Source organism: Microtus oregoni, unplaced genomic scaffold, assembly GCF_018167655.1.
Source record: "Microtus oregoni isolate MIOR12 unplaced genomic scaffold, Mior012 000099F_ref0000060, whole genome shotgun sequence".
Taxonomy (NCBI): domain Eukaryota; kingdom Metazoa; phylum Chordata; class Mammalia; order Rodentia; family Cricetidae; genus Microtus; species Microtus oregoni.
Window position 1 is genome coordinate 800,667 of NW_024544712.1, and position 15,239 is coordinate 815,905.

Consider the following 15,239-nt stretch of genomic DNA (forward strand, 5'->3'; position numbering starts at 1 on the left):
ACAACCATCCATAACTACAGTTCCAGGGCATCTGAATTTTTCCTGGCCACCATTGGCAACACAGAGATATGTATAGGCTTACATTAAAAAATGTGTGCATAAAAATCTCTACTATTTCATATTTCGCTTCCCATTGCCAATGCATAGGGTTTGGGGGGGTTTCTTTCTTTTTTTTTCTTTTTGCTTATTGTAATAAGCAAGACTCTTTTTGTTACTTTGAATCCAATAAGTTTGTTTTGTTTTACTTCACTCAGTCAAGATTTTAAAATAAAAACATTTTAAGTCTTTAAAAATTCATAAAAGTCATGTTAGAAGTAATAACAGCTTCTTTTTATTCTGGCCTTAATATATGTTGTCCTCACCCCTCATCAAGGATACTTTTCTTTAAAATGTTAGATTAAGATCATTATAGAAAACCACAATCAATCAAAATGCAGAGTCATGGAACTCAGTCCCATTGGGTACATCTACAAAATAACTGCACTTAAATTTCAGGGAACATGGGGAAGGAATGGTGGAATCGGTTCTTACACAAAAAGGAAACCAAAAAAGTAATGCCAAGAGGAGTGTAGTGTCAGTGTAGTAGTGTTTGGAATTCTTTAACTGTAGATTCTTTCATATGTAAAAAATGTCAACTAACATTTCATCCACATGATTTTGTCTTATTTAAATTTAGAACTTTCAACTGGGCTCTGTCCATGGGAGGAAAAGTTCCCGTTTCTGAGGGATTGGAACATTCAGACTTACCTGATGGCACAGGAGAATTCCTAGATGCCTGGCTTATGCTTGTAGAAAAGATGGTGAATCCCACCACTGTGCTTGAATCTCCACATTCACTGCCTGCCAAATTGCCTGGAGGTGTCCAGAACTTTCCACAATTCAGTGCCCTCCGCTTTCTTGTAGTAACACAGAAGGTGAGTATTCTGCATTCTAAAAACCAGGGAGAAAATTTCTCAGGCTAACTGAATAGTTACCACTATGTTTTGCCATAATAAAATGTGAGTGTTGAAAAACAAATAAATATGCTGTAAATTAAACTACAAGCTTCTGATTGATACTTGGTACTTCTGGATGAATTAAATACCCCAACTTTTCTTTGTTAAACCATCTCTGTTGAAACTCATTGTGAAAGGAGTGTCTGATTCTTCCACTTTATTCTGGGGATTTGAATTGAGGGGGAAAGTCTTCATTCATTTTTCAAATGACTTACAGGCAGCCTTTACTTGCATCAAGAACCTGTGGAACCGGAAACCCCTTAAGGTATACGGGGGACGAATGGCTGAATCTATGCTGGCCATTCTGTGCCACATTCTCCGAGGAGAACCTGTGATTCGAGAGAGACTGAGCAAAGAGAAGGAAGGATCTCGAGGAGAAGAGGATGCAGGCCAAGAAGAAGGTGGCTCCCGCAGAGAACCTCAAGTCAACCAGCAACAGCTACAACAGGTAGAGTGAGTGCTAGCCTTGGATTCCAGGCCCTACATTTTGCACCTTAAAGATTCTAATGTTCATAAATTTTGTTTTGTTTTATAACCATGTCTAACTGTGTAGGCAAGATCGACCTTAAACTTGGAATCATGCATTGGTCTCCCACATGAGATTAAAGTTATCTGTTACCTATCTTGTTTGTAAATTTTCTAAGCTTCTATACCCCTAAGTGTTTGGTTTTATTAGCCTGGCACTGCTTTTCCCAAACCATTTATTTTTTAAACTACTTTCTGGATAAATTAAAAGGCAAGAGATTGTTGTAAAATTTACTCTCTAGTAAAAGCTTTTTGAAACTGAATCACCTCTAAATCTGAATCACTTTAAAATGATTGCATTTTGAAAATTGGAGATTAGAAGGAATGAGAAGCTTCATAGAATATTTGGAATGATTTTTTTTTCTTGCTCTTTGGAATGTATTTTGATCATAGAAACTCCCTTCAAGCTCCTTTCCAAGTCTCCTCCACCCATTTCCCTCCTGCCTTCATGTCCTCTGTTTTATTTAAAATAACACATTGAATCCACTCACTGAAACATGGAAAACTTATGGGTGTCCAGACCCTGAATTACTCTCTCAACTAGCAGTCTTCGTGGGATTAAAGAGATCTTGCTACTCTCTCTTCCCTAGCAGACAAAAATAGCTTCTCAGCTAGAGGTGGGACTTTGAGCCCCTTACTTTTTATAGTTAAATATTCACTGCTTTAATTTTGTTCAGGTAACCACAGCTATTGTGAGTTCATGAGTTGGTAAGGTCATGCATCATGCATGTCTAGAAAGCAGTGCTTACACCCTATCTTCCATCTTAAGTTCTTTCTGACCCCTCTTCCTTTTTTTTTCTTGAGCCTTTTTAGGGTTGTTTTAATATGGACTAAGCTCTTGAAGTTATTTATTCTCAGCATTTGGAGCAGTTACAAGTCTCTACATTAACTCTTGCCTATAGCAAAAAGAAACTTCTGACAAAGGGTTAGAATGCACTAATCTATAGGTTTAAAATTTTTGAAGTCAGCTTGACAACATAACCTTTACAGCCATGGGCTTTTGACCAGGTATCCAGTACTAGGTATGAATTTCCTCCTGTAGAGCAGACCTCAAATCCTCTGAGACAGCAGTTATTAGTATCTTCATATTTATCATGCCACCACTGTACAAGGTTTCACTGTAGCATGCCTAAATTCACAGCAGGATAAGTCTGTTAATTATTTTATTTCCCCAAGTGACCTGCTTAGGCACTTTCTGGCACTATGAAAGCTAGTCATCAAGGAGGCGTATTTTATCTCCGTTATATCTCTTGAATACAAAGTGTGTTTCAGCAATAGGGTCTTGGCAATCAAGAACTAGGTAATGTCCTTTGGTGTTTAAAGTGACACCGGGGATTCCTTGAATAGTAACTCTTAGGATGGTATCTCATACCCGGCTCTGAGATTTTCATTTAATGATCTGTGTCTAATGGGGACAGTATCTTCTTTCCATGCTGGGTACATGGTGTTTGTCTTCCTCAAGTTTTTAATGTATGAAGAGTCTGTTATTTTCTTCAAATCTGTCATATATATAATATATATATATTCTTGTTTAGAAAAATTTTTATATTGTATATATATTCATCTTTAGAAAGTTTGAGATTTTATACCACTGTATATATAATTCTTTTTTTTAAAGATTTATTTATTTATTTATTATGTATACAGCAGTCTGCCTCCATGTATGCTCGCATGCCAGAAGAAGGCACCAGATCTCATTACAGATGGTTGTGAGCCACCATGTGGTTGCTGGGAATTTGAACTCAGGACCTCTGGAAGAACAGCCAGTGCTCTTAACTACTGAGCCATCTCTCTAGCCCCTATAATTCCTTTTTGTATATAATTATATTCTCATTCAGGAATTGTTCTATTAAATTTCTTTTAATTGGATGTTATAAAGCTGTGGTATAGTTTACTTACAAACTCTTAGGTATATGTCAGTCACTTCCTGTTAATTTTTCTGTTGTTGCAAGTTCCTATTCTAGAAAATAGATACTAATTTATACTTCTGTATATCAATATCAAGTCTTTAGTTATAATAACCATCTACCCTAGACTCCATTTTAATAGTTTAGAGTTTGAAAAGTACATTAGCTCTTTGCTTCAGTATGTAACTTTAATGTTTAAATATTATAGAACTACCAAAGATGAAGGAACATTCATAATACACGACTGCCTTAGATTATAACTACTTAGTTCCTGTAAAGAGAGAAAAACTTTAAAGTTCTTTGTTGATTTTTAAATATATTTCTACTTATTTATTATTGTGATTCTAAGCTATTGGATTTTTTAATAGCTAATGGACATGGGTTTCACAAGAGAACATGCCATGGAGGCTCTGTTGAACACCAGCACGATGGAACAAGCAACAGAATACCTTTTAACCCATCCTCCTCCGATCATAGGAGGAGTTGTTCGGGTGAGTTAACAAAGAAAATCTTATATTTGTTTAGCTGCTGATAACCTGTTTTTCTCCATATCCTTTGCTAATGTACAAACACTGGAAGCTACAGAATATTCTTCTAGGAACTTCTGTTGGGATTTGTTCGCAGAAGAACTCTTCTATTCTTTTTCTTTGTAATTTTACCTCATTGTCCCTGTAGTGGTAACCACATGAGCTTTAGTTCGATTTACTTGGACAAGGCAACATTCTGGATTGGTTCCCTTTCCTTGAGTGTTGGTGTTGCCTAGTTAGGTTTCTTTAGTTTGGATGTGTAAGTTTGTTGGATTCTCTGTTGTCATTCTATAGGATCTTAGCATGTCTGAAGAAGATCAGATGATGAGAGCAATTGCCATGTCTTTGGGACAGGATATTCCAATGGATCAAAGGGCAGAGTCACCTGAGGTACCTTAAATCTTAAATCCTGAAGTATCAGTCTGTATATTTCTTTGAACACTATAAATCTCTGTTTTGTGGTAGGGAACGTCAAGGGAGTAGTTTTTAATTCCAACCATTTGGTCTGTCCTTAAGCTACCTTGTATAGAACTGAATGAAACTTTACATGATTCAAATGAAACTTTAGTCTTCATTGTCAAGTAAGACCCAAAATCTTACTGATACTAACTAGTAGTCCAGACTTAGCTGTGTTCCTGGGTGGTATTACTTATATTTACCACACTGGAAGGAAACATTCAATAGTCTGTAAAAATGAGGTTTTTTTGGAGAATAGTACATACGCTGCTCGCAGATGAAAACTGACAGTGTTTTGGGGTACTGTTTTTCCCTGTCTTGCATTAACCTATATGGTTACTATTACATTCATTACCATGCCCTCTTGGAAGTTTCAACTGTTTTAGAAGGTATATGGTACTCAGACACTGAGTTAGGCACTCATTTTTCAGCTTTTACCCATGGTGTATAGTCGCATTTCCTTTCCTGCCTCCAGGAAGTTGCTTGCCGGAAGGAGGAAGAGGAACGTAAAGCCCGAGAAAAACAAGAAGAAGAAGAAGCTAAATGTCTGGAGAAGTTTCAAGATGCCGACCCATTGGAACAAGATGAGCTCCACACCTTTACAGATACAATGTTACCAGGCTGCTTCCATCTTCTTGATGAGCTTCCTGATACAGTTTACCGTGTTTGTGATCTGATCATGACAGCTATCAAACGTAACGGAGCAGACTATCGTGATATGATTTTGAAACAGGTTGTTAATCAGGTAAGTTCTCAGGGTACCATAGGCTGGGAATATTTAAAGCTGTTTTCTTGCCTAACAAAATTTTCTGATAAGCCTTACATTCTACCCGATATGCTTGCTTTATGTTTGAATTCTTTTGCTTGCAGTTAACCTCTGCTTCATTATCTGCATTGATACACCTCACAAAAAATAGTCCTTAGAAAGGAAAAGCAAAGTTTTCCATCGGTTTCATCTAAAATATGTCTTTCATCCTTGAGTTAACCATTTATTAACAAAATAAGTCTTTTTTCCTCCTGTTTAAGGACTTCCAGATGGATACTGATAACCTTGTTTTGATTATTGAAATAGGATAAGAAGCAGATTATCTCAAATATCCACATAAAGAAATAGCCCCAATGAGTTTTTTTGAGAGTCCCTTAAATGAATATGTGTGAGTGGTTCCTTACAGGATCAGAAATGACTCAATGACAGTTACCTCACTAAAGCCCACCCAGGCGTGGTTAATTCACAAAAACTGCACTACAACAGAATGGAGAGTGTCCTCAAATGACCCAGTTAGTCTGAACCTCTTCCAGGCCACCTCACTGGTCTGTTTCTTCTGGGAAGCTGATCAAACCATAAGTTTTTAATGCATAGAAACATCAGCCTTAAGGAAAACTAGATAACAATATCTTTTATTGCAGTGTATGCTTACACAAAATATTTTTAGCAAGGTAAAACCTAAATAAAGAACAGCAATTATACTCATTTTAAGGACTTAAACATTGTCCAATTTAAAACCTCGTTAATATTCTGGTATTTAGCAGTTTGACTTTGATTCTACAATAATTTCAGGGGAAGTATAGTAAAGAATTAAAGAATCATTTGGAGACTGACTGTAGCAAAAATCCCCCCCCAACAAAAAACATGGTTCTCTCTGTAGCTTTGGAGCCTCTCCTGGAACTTTCTCTTGTAGACCAGGCTGGCCTTCAACTCACAGAGATCCGCCTGCCTCTGTCTCCAGAGTAATGCTCTTTAAGGCATGCACTACCACCACCCAGCTTGTATCATTTTTTTTTAAATATTCATTTCCTTAGATTTAGCGTTCAGGCATTCTGTAATACAATTTAAGAATAACTGGTTTAGCAAGATGGTTCATCCTGATGACCTAAATGCGGTGCCAAGAACCTATATGGTTTGAAGGGTAGAACCATTTTTACAAGTTTTCTTTTGTGAATGTATATACAAATAAATGCAAATTTTAAAAGTTGTTTAGAATAATTGTTAATGATTGTCTTTTTTGATACTCTAAACGTTTTTGAATATTTGCACAGATTTTGGATTACTCTGCTGTTAAATGACTTGTCCTTTTTTTCTAGGTGTGGGAAGCTGCTGATGTATTGATCAAAGCTGCTCTTCCTCTAACAACAAGTGACACAAAAACAGTGTCAGAGTGGATCAGTCAGATGGCCACCCTGCCTCAGGCCTCCAATTTGGCTACTAGAATCTTGCTTTTAACACTGCTTTTTGAGGTAACACACACACACACACACACACACACACACACACACACACATTTTGACTCTCACAGCTTGTTTAATTACCCAGCACTAAACACTACATTGAATTTGGGGAAAGTACAAAGCATGATCATGAGAGTCCACAATTTCCCTGTAAGCTAAAAGGTGTATAATAAAGTTCAAAGTACAAGGTTCCGAGTTTGGAAGGTTTATATGCATAATTTCTAGATAATGCAGGAAGAGGTTCTTAAACCAAATTTTGAGTCAAAAGATGTTGGATGTGGTCAGTGTCTGTATTTGGCTTTTATACATACGCATTCTTACCTGCATATATACTCAAGGGTGTCAGTTGTCACTTTAGAAGGGCATTTGAATGTAATACTGAGAAATCCTAACTAGCAGCTGCAAATATCACAAAATATGAAAATCGGATATTAGGTTTAAGATATTTAGAATCAGACTCCTTTCCCTGCCCGATCAATTAGCAGATCCTTCAGGCAAAAGAGTAGTTTGGACAAGATATGTTACTGTTCTTAACAATATAAAAGCCAGAAGGCAGTTGACCTTGAAGAAGTGGTTCTTCATTTGTAATTCATTCTGTTTAACAGTAACTTATTTGAATCCAGTATTTATGTCAGACTGTCTTGAAAGGTTCCTGTAGAATAATAGTTAAGGTTTTTTATAATGCTTTTCATTCAAACAGCTGACACTATTATGATTGTTTTCTCATTTCACATACACATTAGTTTTCTGTTTTGTCTAAATACACACCTATTATTGAAGAATTGCCTACATTGGTTTTCTGTTAAAAGCAACACCAGTAAAACCCCCATTAAAAACAATTAATGTCTTAGTTTTCTTCAAATATAGAGCTTTTCTGTAAATCAAAACTTTACAGTTTAAATGTCTTTAAGGCTGTACAGCCTCCAAGTGGTGGTGGTGGTGCATGTCTTTAATTCCAGCCCTTGGGAGGCAAAGGCAAGCTGATTTCTGAGTTTGAGGCTAGCCTGGTCTATAGAACAAATTCCAGGAAAACCAGGGCTACACAAGTAACCCTGTGTTTGAACAAAACAGCTACCCAACCTAGTTGACTGTACTAAGGTATATGAACCCATTTCCATATTGAGCATATTAATATACCTGATGCTATGTTTTGGGCACCTTATACTTTTTATTTAATCATTACATTGACTCTAGTGGTAGACATAATTTCCTTTTAACTTACGAATATGAGACCAAAATGTAGAAAACCCAAATAACTCATTTGAAATCACATAGTTCATAAATGATAACAGAATTTTTATTTTAAACTAGTTCTGTAAATGTTAACACCTGTATTATTGTTTCTTTTAAAATTAGGAGTTGAAGTTACCTTGTGCCTGGGTTGTTGAATCAAGTGGCATCCTTAATGTCCTAATCAAGCTCTTAGAAGTGGTTCAACCCTGCCTGCAGGCTGCCAAAGAACAAAAGGAGGTTCAGACCCCTAAGTGAGTGACCCTTTATCCTGATTTTGCTTCTGTTTTCCTGGGATTTGGCACTTGAGTTTAGGGCCTGAATCACTTTTCTGAAGCATATATGAAGTAAATCTTGAAGGTTTTATGGTTAGAGAATTGTAAAATACCTAACATTTTCCCCATTCATGCATGTTTCTGGCTTGCCCTAAACAAATAATTTCTTTTTAGATGGATCACACCTGTGTTGCTTCTTATTGATTTTTATGAAAAGACAGCCATCTCATCAAAGAGAAGAGCCCAAATGACTAAGGTATGTGAAGTACAATGTCTGTGTTTAACATGATGGTTTTATTTCTTGAGGCAAGAATAGATCAGAAGCAAATAGTAGGAGAGCAGTGAAAATTGTAAAATTATCACACTGAAAATACAACTCGGGATTACATTAGTTGAATTTCTTCTTTAAGATGGAGAGTTGAAATCATTTTTCTTTTGTACCTATTTGTTTTAAAGGCCTCAAGATCTTATCCAGTTAATCAATGCTGTAGAAGTATGCTCTTTGACAATTTGAAAAACTTGAATTTCTAACAGTTCCTCTAGAAATATTTTTTTGAGATGAAGATTGCAATACTTGATTAAATCTCAGTAACTTCTTAACAACAGGATTTGTTCAATGTATCTCTCGCTGTCATGCTCCTTGTGTAGAAAACAGTTGGAAAAAAGTAGATGGTGGCAAGACAGGGAAATTGTTAGGTTTTTCACTTTTTTCTACATTAGTTTTAAGCAGTGTATACTTAATGGCTATTGATTGTCTTGACAGAAAATAAAGCTAGCAGGAAATATAAAGAAACCTCATGTGTTTGCATTTTATTTAGTACCTTCAGTCCAACAGCAACAATTGGCGCTGGTTTGATGACCGCTCTGGACGTTGGTGTAGTTACAGTGCTAGCAACAACAGCACCATTGATTCTGCCTGGAAATCTGGAGAAACAAGTGTAAGATTCACTGCAGGCCGACGAAGATATACTGTCCAGTTTACTACAATGGTGCAGGTACATGCTCAACTAATAGTGTAAACTTGATAAAAGTGGAGGTATTGTACTTAATATGCATTTTGTTTTGTTTTTTTTTTTCTGCACTAGGAGTCTTGTCATGGTAAGGGTTAGGGATGTCCACTTCTAAATAGAGTTTTAAATTTTTATAGAACCAAGTTTTTCTAATAATCATTATCTAAACCATAAGTCTGTGGCAATTTGATACTGTTCTTCCTTGAAGTAAGGTTTTTATGTTTTTATGTTCAATCAAGGATTAGAGAGTAGTTAGTAGTTAGTGGTAGAAAGGATGTCTGCTCTGTTTGAAATTTCAGAATTCATTATAGGTCTCTGTGTGTACTATTCTAGAGACCTTCAGCTTTAGTCTTTGTACATTGTAGAGATGGGGTAAATTGCCAGCCAGAGTTCTTTCTGTTGCAGCATCTTCCCTGAAAGGATTCCTCACCCTCTTTTATGTAGAGATTTTTGTGTTTGTCTGTTTGAATTCCTAGGTTAATGAAGAAACAGGGAACCGACGCCCTGTGATGCTAACTCTCCTCAGGGTACCACGACTGAATAAAAACTCAAAAGGCAGCAATGGGCAGGAACTAGAGAAGACACTGGAAGAAAGCAAAGAAACGGATATCAAACGTAAAGAAAATAAAGGCAATGGTATGGTTTTAGTATTTCAAGTCTTTTTTTGTTTTCCTTCTCATAGTGGTTTGTATGTATACACACACACACACCCAAATCAGTCTCAAATTAATAATCCTCCTACCTTGGTCACCCAAATAGTTGGGATTATAGGTTTGCACTCTTGTACACTGCATGAGTTTTGAATCCTATTTTAAAAGATTTATATTTATTTTTAAATGTGTGTGAGAGAATACCTTTGGACGCCAGAAGATGGAATCAGATCCCCTATAAGCTGGTCTTAAAGACAGTTGTAAGCTGCCCAATATACGCACTAGGAATCAAAGCCTTTAAATGGCTTAAGATCTAGCCAGTGGCCAATGATTTCATTTTCAAGGAACAGTAAAAAGTACATGTTTTTCTCCTCTGCTTACCTTTATGTCTGGTCTTAGAAATGGGTGTGTTTTCTAGACCGAATGATGGCAGGATGCTTTGTAAAGAGAGGTGTGTGATGAAATGTCTAACTGTATATATCCTTCCCCTCCCTCAATTGTAGATATCCCCTTGGCCCTAGAGAATACAAACACCGAAAAAGAGCCAAGCCTGGAAGAAACAAAAATTGGGGAAATCTTAATCCAGGGCCTGACAGAAGATATGGTCACTGTTCTAATCCGAGCCTGTGTGAGCATGCTGGGAGTCCCTGTGGACCCAGATACATTGCATGCCACCCTTCGCCTCTGCCTGAGGCTCACCCGGGACCACAAATATGCCATGATGTTTGCAGAGCTGAAGAGTACACGAATGATCTTAAATTTGACCCAGAGCTCAGGCTTCAATGGCTTTACCCCTCTAGTCACCCTTCTCTTAAGACACATCATTGAGGATCCTTGCACTCTTCGACATACTATGGAAAAGGTCATTATTATTGGTGTCAGATGCTGATTTTTACTTTCTATCTTTGTTCTAGATTTTTTCTTTTAAATCTTCCCTGGCTTGTCAGGCAGTGTGATCGGCATTTAACAGTTAACCACTGTAAAAATCAGAAAATGGGTTCATATTTTAGAACTAATTAAATAAGTCAGAGAAAGAAATGAAAAAAAGTTTTAAAACTATGTTTACACATAGACAAACATCAAATAATAGAATGACAAATAATCTTAATCAGTAAAGCTTTTACCTCCTCCATACTTTTGCGGAATTCTCAATCTCCCTACTTAATCTTTTCAGTAATCATCATGAGAGTTCACTTCCATTGTTCCTATCTTGAAAAACATGGTTTTGTTTCACAAGTAGATAGACTAGTGTTGGGATAGCCACTTTTTTTTTGCCTGTCTTTGTTCATATTGTTAAAATTGTTGCCTTTATAAATTCCTGAAAACCTGCATTTTTTTTTACTTGCTTGCTAGGAAAGTGGTACCAGTTTGTACTTAAATGTGTTATATTAGATTTCCTATTCCTTATTCTGTTTGGTTTTGCTTCATGTGCTTAAAAATCAGACTACTTACAGCTGTTTAAAGTAGCATATTTGAGATCAATGTAGAACCAATTACATACAGACAGAATTTGGGCTAATAACAAACTCTGCATACAGATCATGATTAGATGAAGGGACTCTTTGGAAAACTTAAATAATAATTGAAGCAGCATTCATAGGGAGCAAAGGAAGATCAGCGGCAGTAACACATCAGGTTGGCATAATGTAGTGCAGTTACAGCTGTGAAGAACCTGGTACATTATTTTCATTATGGTATGAAATTGGCACAGCGATATTATAGGACAGTTTCAAATTGCAGATTAAGATAACCTTTCCATTTAGTTTTTGTCTTTTTTTTCTTCTTCCGAGATTTGGTTTCCCTGTACCTTTGGAGCCTGTCCTCTTGTAGACCAGGCTGACCTCCAACTCACAGAGATCCGCCTCTGTTTGTCAAGATAAGGTTTCTTTGTAACTTTGGAATCTGGCCTCGAACTCAGAGATCCTCCTGCCTCTGCCTCCCCAGTACCGGGATTAAAGGTGTGCACCATCACCCGGCTAGAAATTATTTTTTAAAAACTTATTTTCAGCAGGGTGTGGTGGTGTGAAACTCTAATCCCAGTTCTTAGGCAGCAGAGGCAGGTGTATCTCTGTAAATTCAAGGGTAGCCTGGTCTACAGAGTGAGTTCCAGGGCTGTAACACAGAAACTCACAAACTCAAACAAACAAAACTTATTTTCTTTCTATTTGTGTGTTTTATTTTATTCTTATACACTAAGTGGATGTCTTTTATGTATTTTGAACCAATATTTCTTAAAATTGCAAAATTTTGGGGGAGGCTGGAGCTGACAGTTAAATTTGGGTGCTATATGGTATCTGTAATCAGATACCCTTTTTCATTAATGCAGTCATATGAAAATGAGTGGTTTTGAGATATAATTTGTGGGACACATTTTAATTATAAAGGGTTTAAAGACCAAGTGTATCATCTACTATTTCTAGAGAAAGTTTGGTTAGCATTTTAATCTTTAATAACATTTCTTTGTTTACAATTATATTTTTGGAAACTTAAATGGGCAATGCTTTTTACTAGGTTGTTCGCTCAGCAGCTACAAGTGGAGCTGGAAGTACTACCTCTGGTGTTGTATCTGGCAGCCTTGGCTCCCGGGAGATCAACTACATCCTTCGAGTTCTTGGGCCAGCTGCCTGCCGCAATCCAGACATATTCACAGAAGTAGCCAATTGCTGTATCCGCATTGCCCTTCCAGCCCCTCGAGGCTCAGGAACTGGTCAGTTTCATTTGCTGCTATTTTTTGAGGCTCTGAAGTCTGCCGCCGCCACCCCCCCTTTTTTTTCTTTTGACAAGATCTATAACTTAAATTCTCTTTAGGCAGACAGAGACATTGGTTGATCATTTGGGTCAGTAAATTTTATAGGTAATTACAGTAGCTTCTCTAGGCCTTGTCACATTTACCAAGGATTCATTCAGTATAATCTTTGACTACAAAAAGTTCATCTTGATGAGGCAGTAGAATTTAACTATAGTTGATGGTTTATATATAGTATGCTGATGAAGAACAAATGCTTATGTTGCTCATGGGATGCAGTGACAAACTTTAAGTGCTACCTCTATTCTTGCCAAAAAGATAATTCCTATGTTTTATTATGAGGAAGTAATTCGATTAATATCAAATTGTGGAATGTTTCACAGGCCTAAATTCATGATAAATACTAATATGAAAGGAAAAAATACAAGTTTCTCTTCATAAGAGGAGAATAGTGAGATAATGACCACTACTGCTTGGATTGGGTTCTGGGTTGATTTCTTGGAGATTTGGAGGAAATACAAATGAACTTCCTCAGAAGGTTATGTAGAAATATTTCAAAGTTTCTGAGATTGCTTGTTGAAGTGAAACAGAACTAAGTTTCAAATTTTCTTTAGTTTATAAAAGGCACATTTTTTTTGTATAAGACTTGAACCAATTTTCAAATGATCTTATTTCTTAAACTCTCATACATTATGTAATCCTTGTTCTGGATACTACTTTGTCAGTAGTGAGGTTTAGGAGCTATTGCACTATTGTATTGTCTGATCTTTCTATTTGATTTTGCCCTAGCTTCAGACGATGAATTTGAGAATCTTAGAATTAAAGGCCCTAATGCTGTACAGCTGGTAAAGACAACACCGTTGAAGCCTTCATCTCTACCTGTCATTCCTGATACTATTAAGGAAGTTATCTATGATATGCTGAATGCTTTGGCTGCATACCATGCTCCAGAGGAAGGTATGTGTCTAGCCAGCTTTTTGAAGCAGGATTCTGAAGGATGTGTTTTCTTGCTTTTGTCATTTCAGCTAGCATGCCTTAGTAATTACTACATCCACACAGTCCTGGAATCAAAAAGTGAACCCTATAAGGGATGAGATGGCTCAGAAGTTAAGAGCTTTTGTTACTCTTGTAGTGGACCCCAATTCGGTTTCCAACATCTGTATCGCTCAACTCACAACCACTTGTGACTGACTTTACACCCTTTGCTAGGCTCTGCAGTCACTTGTACAGACACACATGCATAAATGAATCATTTTTTATTTTTTTGTTTTTTAAGACAGGGTTTCTCTCTGTAGCCTTGGCTGTCTTGGAATTTACTCTGTAGGCAGACTGTTTTTGAACTCAGAGATCCACCTGCCTCTTTTCTTTTAACAAAAGATTGTTGCTTTTTGTGGTGGTGGCATATGCCTTTAATCCCTGCACCAGAAAGGCAGAGGCCGGTAGACCTCTTGAGTTTGAGACAGAGACAGCCTGGTCTACAAAGCAATTTCCTGTACCTCCAAGGCCACAGAAAAGCCCTGCCGTGAAAAACAAAAACAGATCAACAAGAAAAATGGCAAATAGTGCACATCTCTGAAGAAACTGATGAACATAAAATATGACTGATGCAAGAGTAATTCTGAGTCATTTTAAGGTAAGTCACATTAATCTGTTGTGATATTGAATCTTGAATGATATTGACAAAGATTTTGCCAAATGTTTATTAGAATGGTAATACAGGGGTGTACATGAAGATTCAAAAAGAAGCAATACCATTGCACAAGCAAATACTAAGAATTTTGTCATTTTCATACTCAAAAACAAAATGTCTTTATAGATTATATCAAAGAACTAAGTTTATTATTGTGACATTGTTTCCTCACTTTTCAGACCACCATCCCAATATACCTTTCTTTGTATGAGAGTGATTAGAAAAGCATGTTTTAATTCTTTGAACCCAAAGTTCTATTCTAGTCATGCCTTTTAGTTTTATTTATGTTTTATTTAGTAAAATGAGCAGTGATAGAAATAACTGTAGAGAAATACTAAACATTTGGTGCATTTGCTTCATATACTCTTCTAATCCTTTCAGAGTTTCTTGGTTTTCTTCCTATCACAGTACCATTACTGCATTTCCTTGTCTTCTCTCCACACAGTGATTTAGCTCTCATTCTAATGAATTGGTCTCCCATTGTACAAGCCTTTCACACTAAATGTGTTTTTGGACTTGACAGCTTAAGAATGTGAAAAGACTAATAAACTAGTTTATGTTAAAGTAACAACCATACATCACTTAATGACAGGAATATGTTCTGAGAAATGCATTAATTAACTTAACCTTTTGGTTTAACATACCTATATACATAGGTAATATTGCATATACCATTATAGTTATATTTGTTCTATAGCATAATTACTACACTGGTGCTCTTAAATGCTGTGATCCAATAACATTGCACAAATATTATACAGTTAAAGAACCATAGTTTAATTTTAGACACTTGTTTATTTTTTTCCTAGTAGACAAATCTGATCCTAAACCTGGGGGAATGACCCAAGAGGTTGGCCAGCTCCTACAAGACATGGGTGATGATGTATACCAGCAGTACCGGTCACTTACTCGTCAAAGCAGTGACTTTGATACACAGTCAGGCTATTCCTTAAATGTAAGTCATTTCCAGCTGTTCTATGTTTTTCCTCTCTTTCCATTGTC

At 36.6% G+C, this 15,239-nt stretch overlaps 1 protein-coding gene across 1 annotated transcript in view; it reads left to right on the forward strand.

Moving 5' to 3' along the window:
- Positions 1 to 15,239, forward strand: part of LOC121443059 (E3 ubiquitin-protein ligase HUWE1-like) — a 135,352-nt gene that overhangs the window by 81,536 nt on the left and 38,577 nt on the right. The window contains exons 31-44 of the mRNA XM_041644738.1: positions 677 to 914; positions 1,213 to 1,443; positions 3,796 to 3,918; positions 4,249 to 4,344; positions 4,886 to 5,155; positions 6,493 to 6,645; positions 7,993 to 8,120; positions 8,316 to 8,397; positions 8,960 to 9,136; positions 9,628 to 9,787; positions 10,305 to 10,663; positions 12,313 to 12,508; positions 13,337 to 13,504; positions 15,047 to 15,192. Of these exons, the coding sequence (XP_041500672.1) occupies positions 677 to 914; positions 1,213 to 1,443; positions 3,796 to 3,918; positions 4,249 to 4,344; positions 4,886 to 5,155; positions 6,493 to 6,645; positions 7,993 to 8,120; positions 8,316 to 8,397; positions 8,960 to 9,136; positions 9,628 to 9,787; positions 10,305 to 10,663; positions 12,313 to 12,508; positions 13,337 to 13,504; positions 15,047 to 15,192 (2,527 nt within the window). The remainder of the gene's footprint in view (positions 1 to 676; positions 915 to 1,212; positions 1,444 to 3,795; positions 3,919 to 4,248; positions 4,345 to 4,885; positions 5,156 to 6,492; positions 6,646 to 7,992; positions 8,121 to 8,315; positions 8,398 to 8,959; positions 9,137 to 9,627; positions 9,788 to 10,304; positions 10,664 to 12,312; positions 12,509 to 13,336; positions 13,505 to 15,046; positions 15,193 to 15,239) is intronic.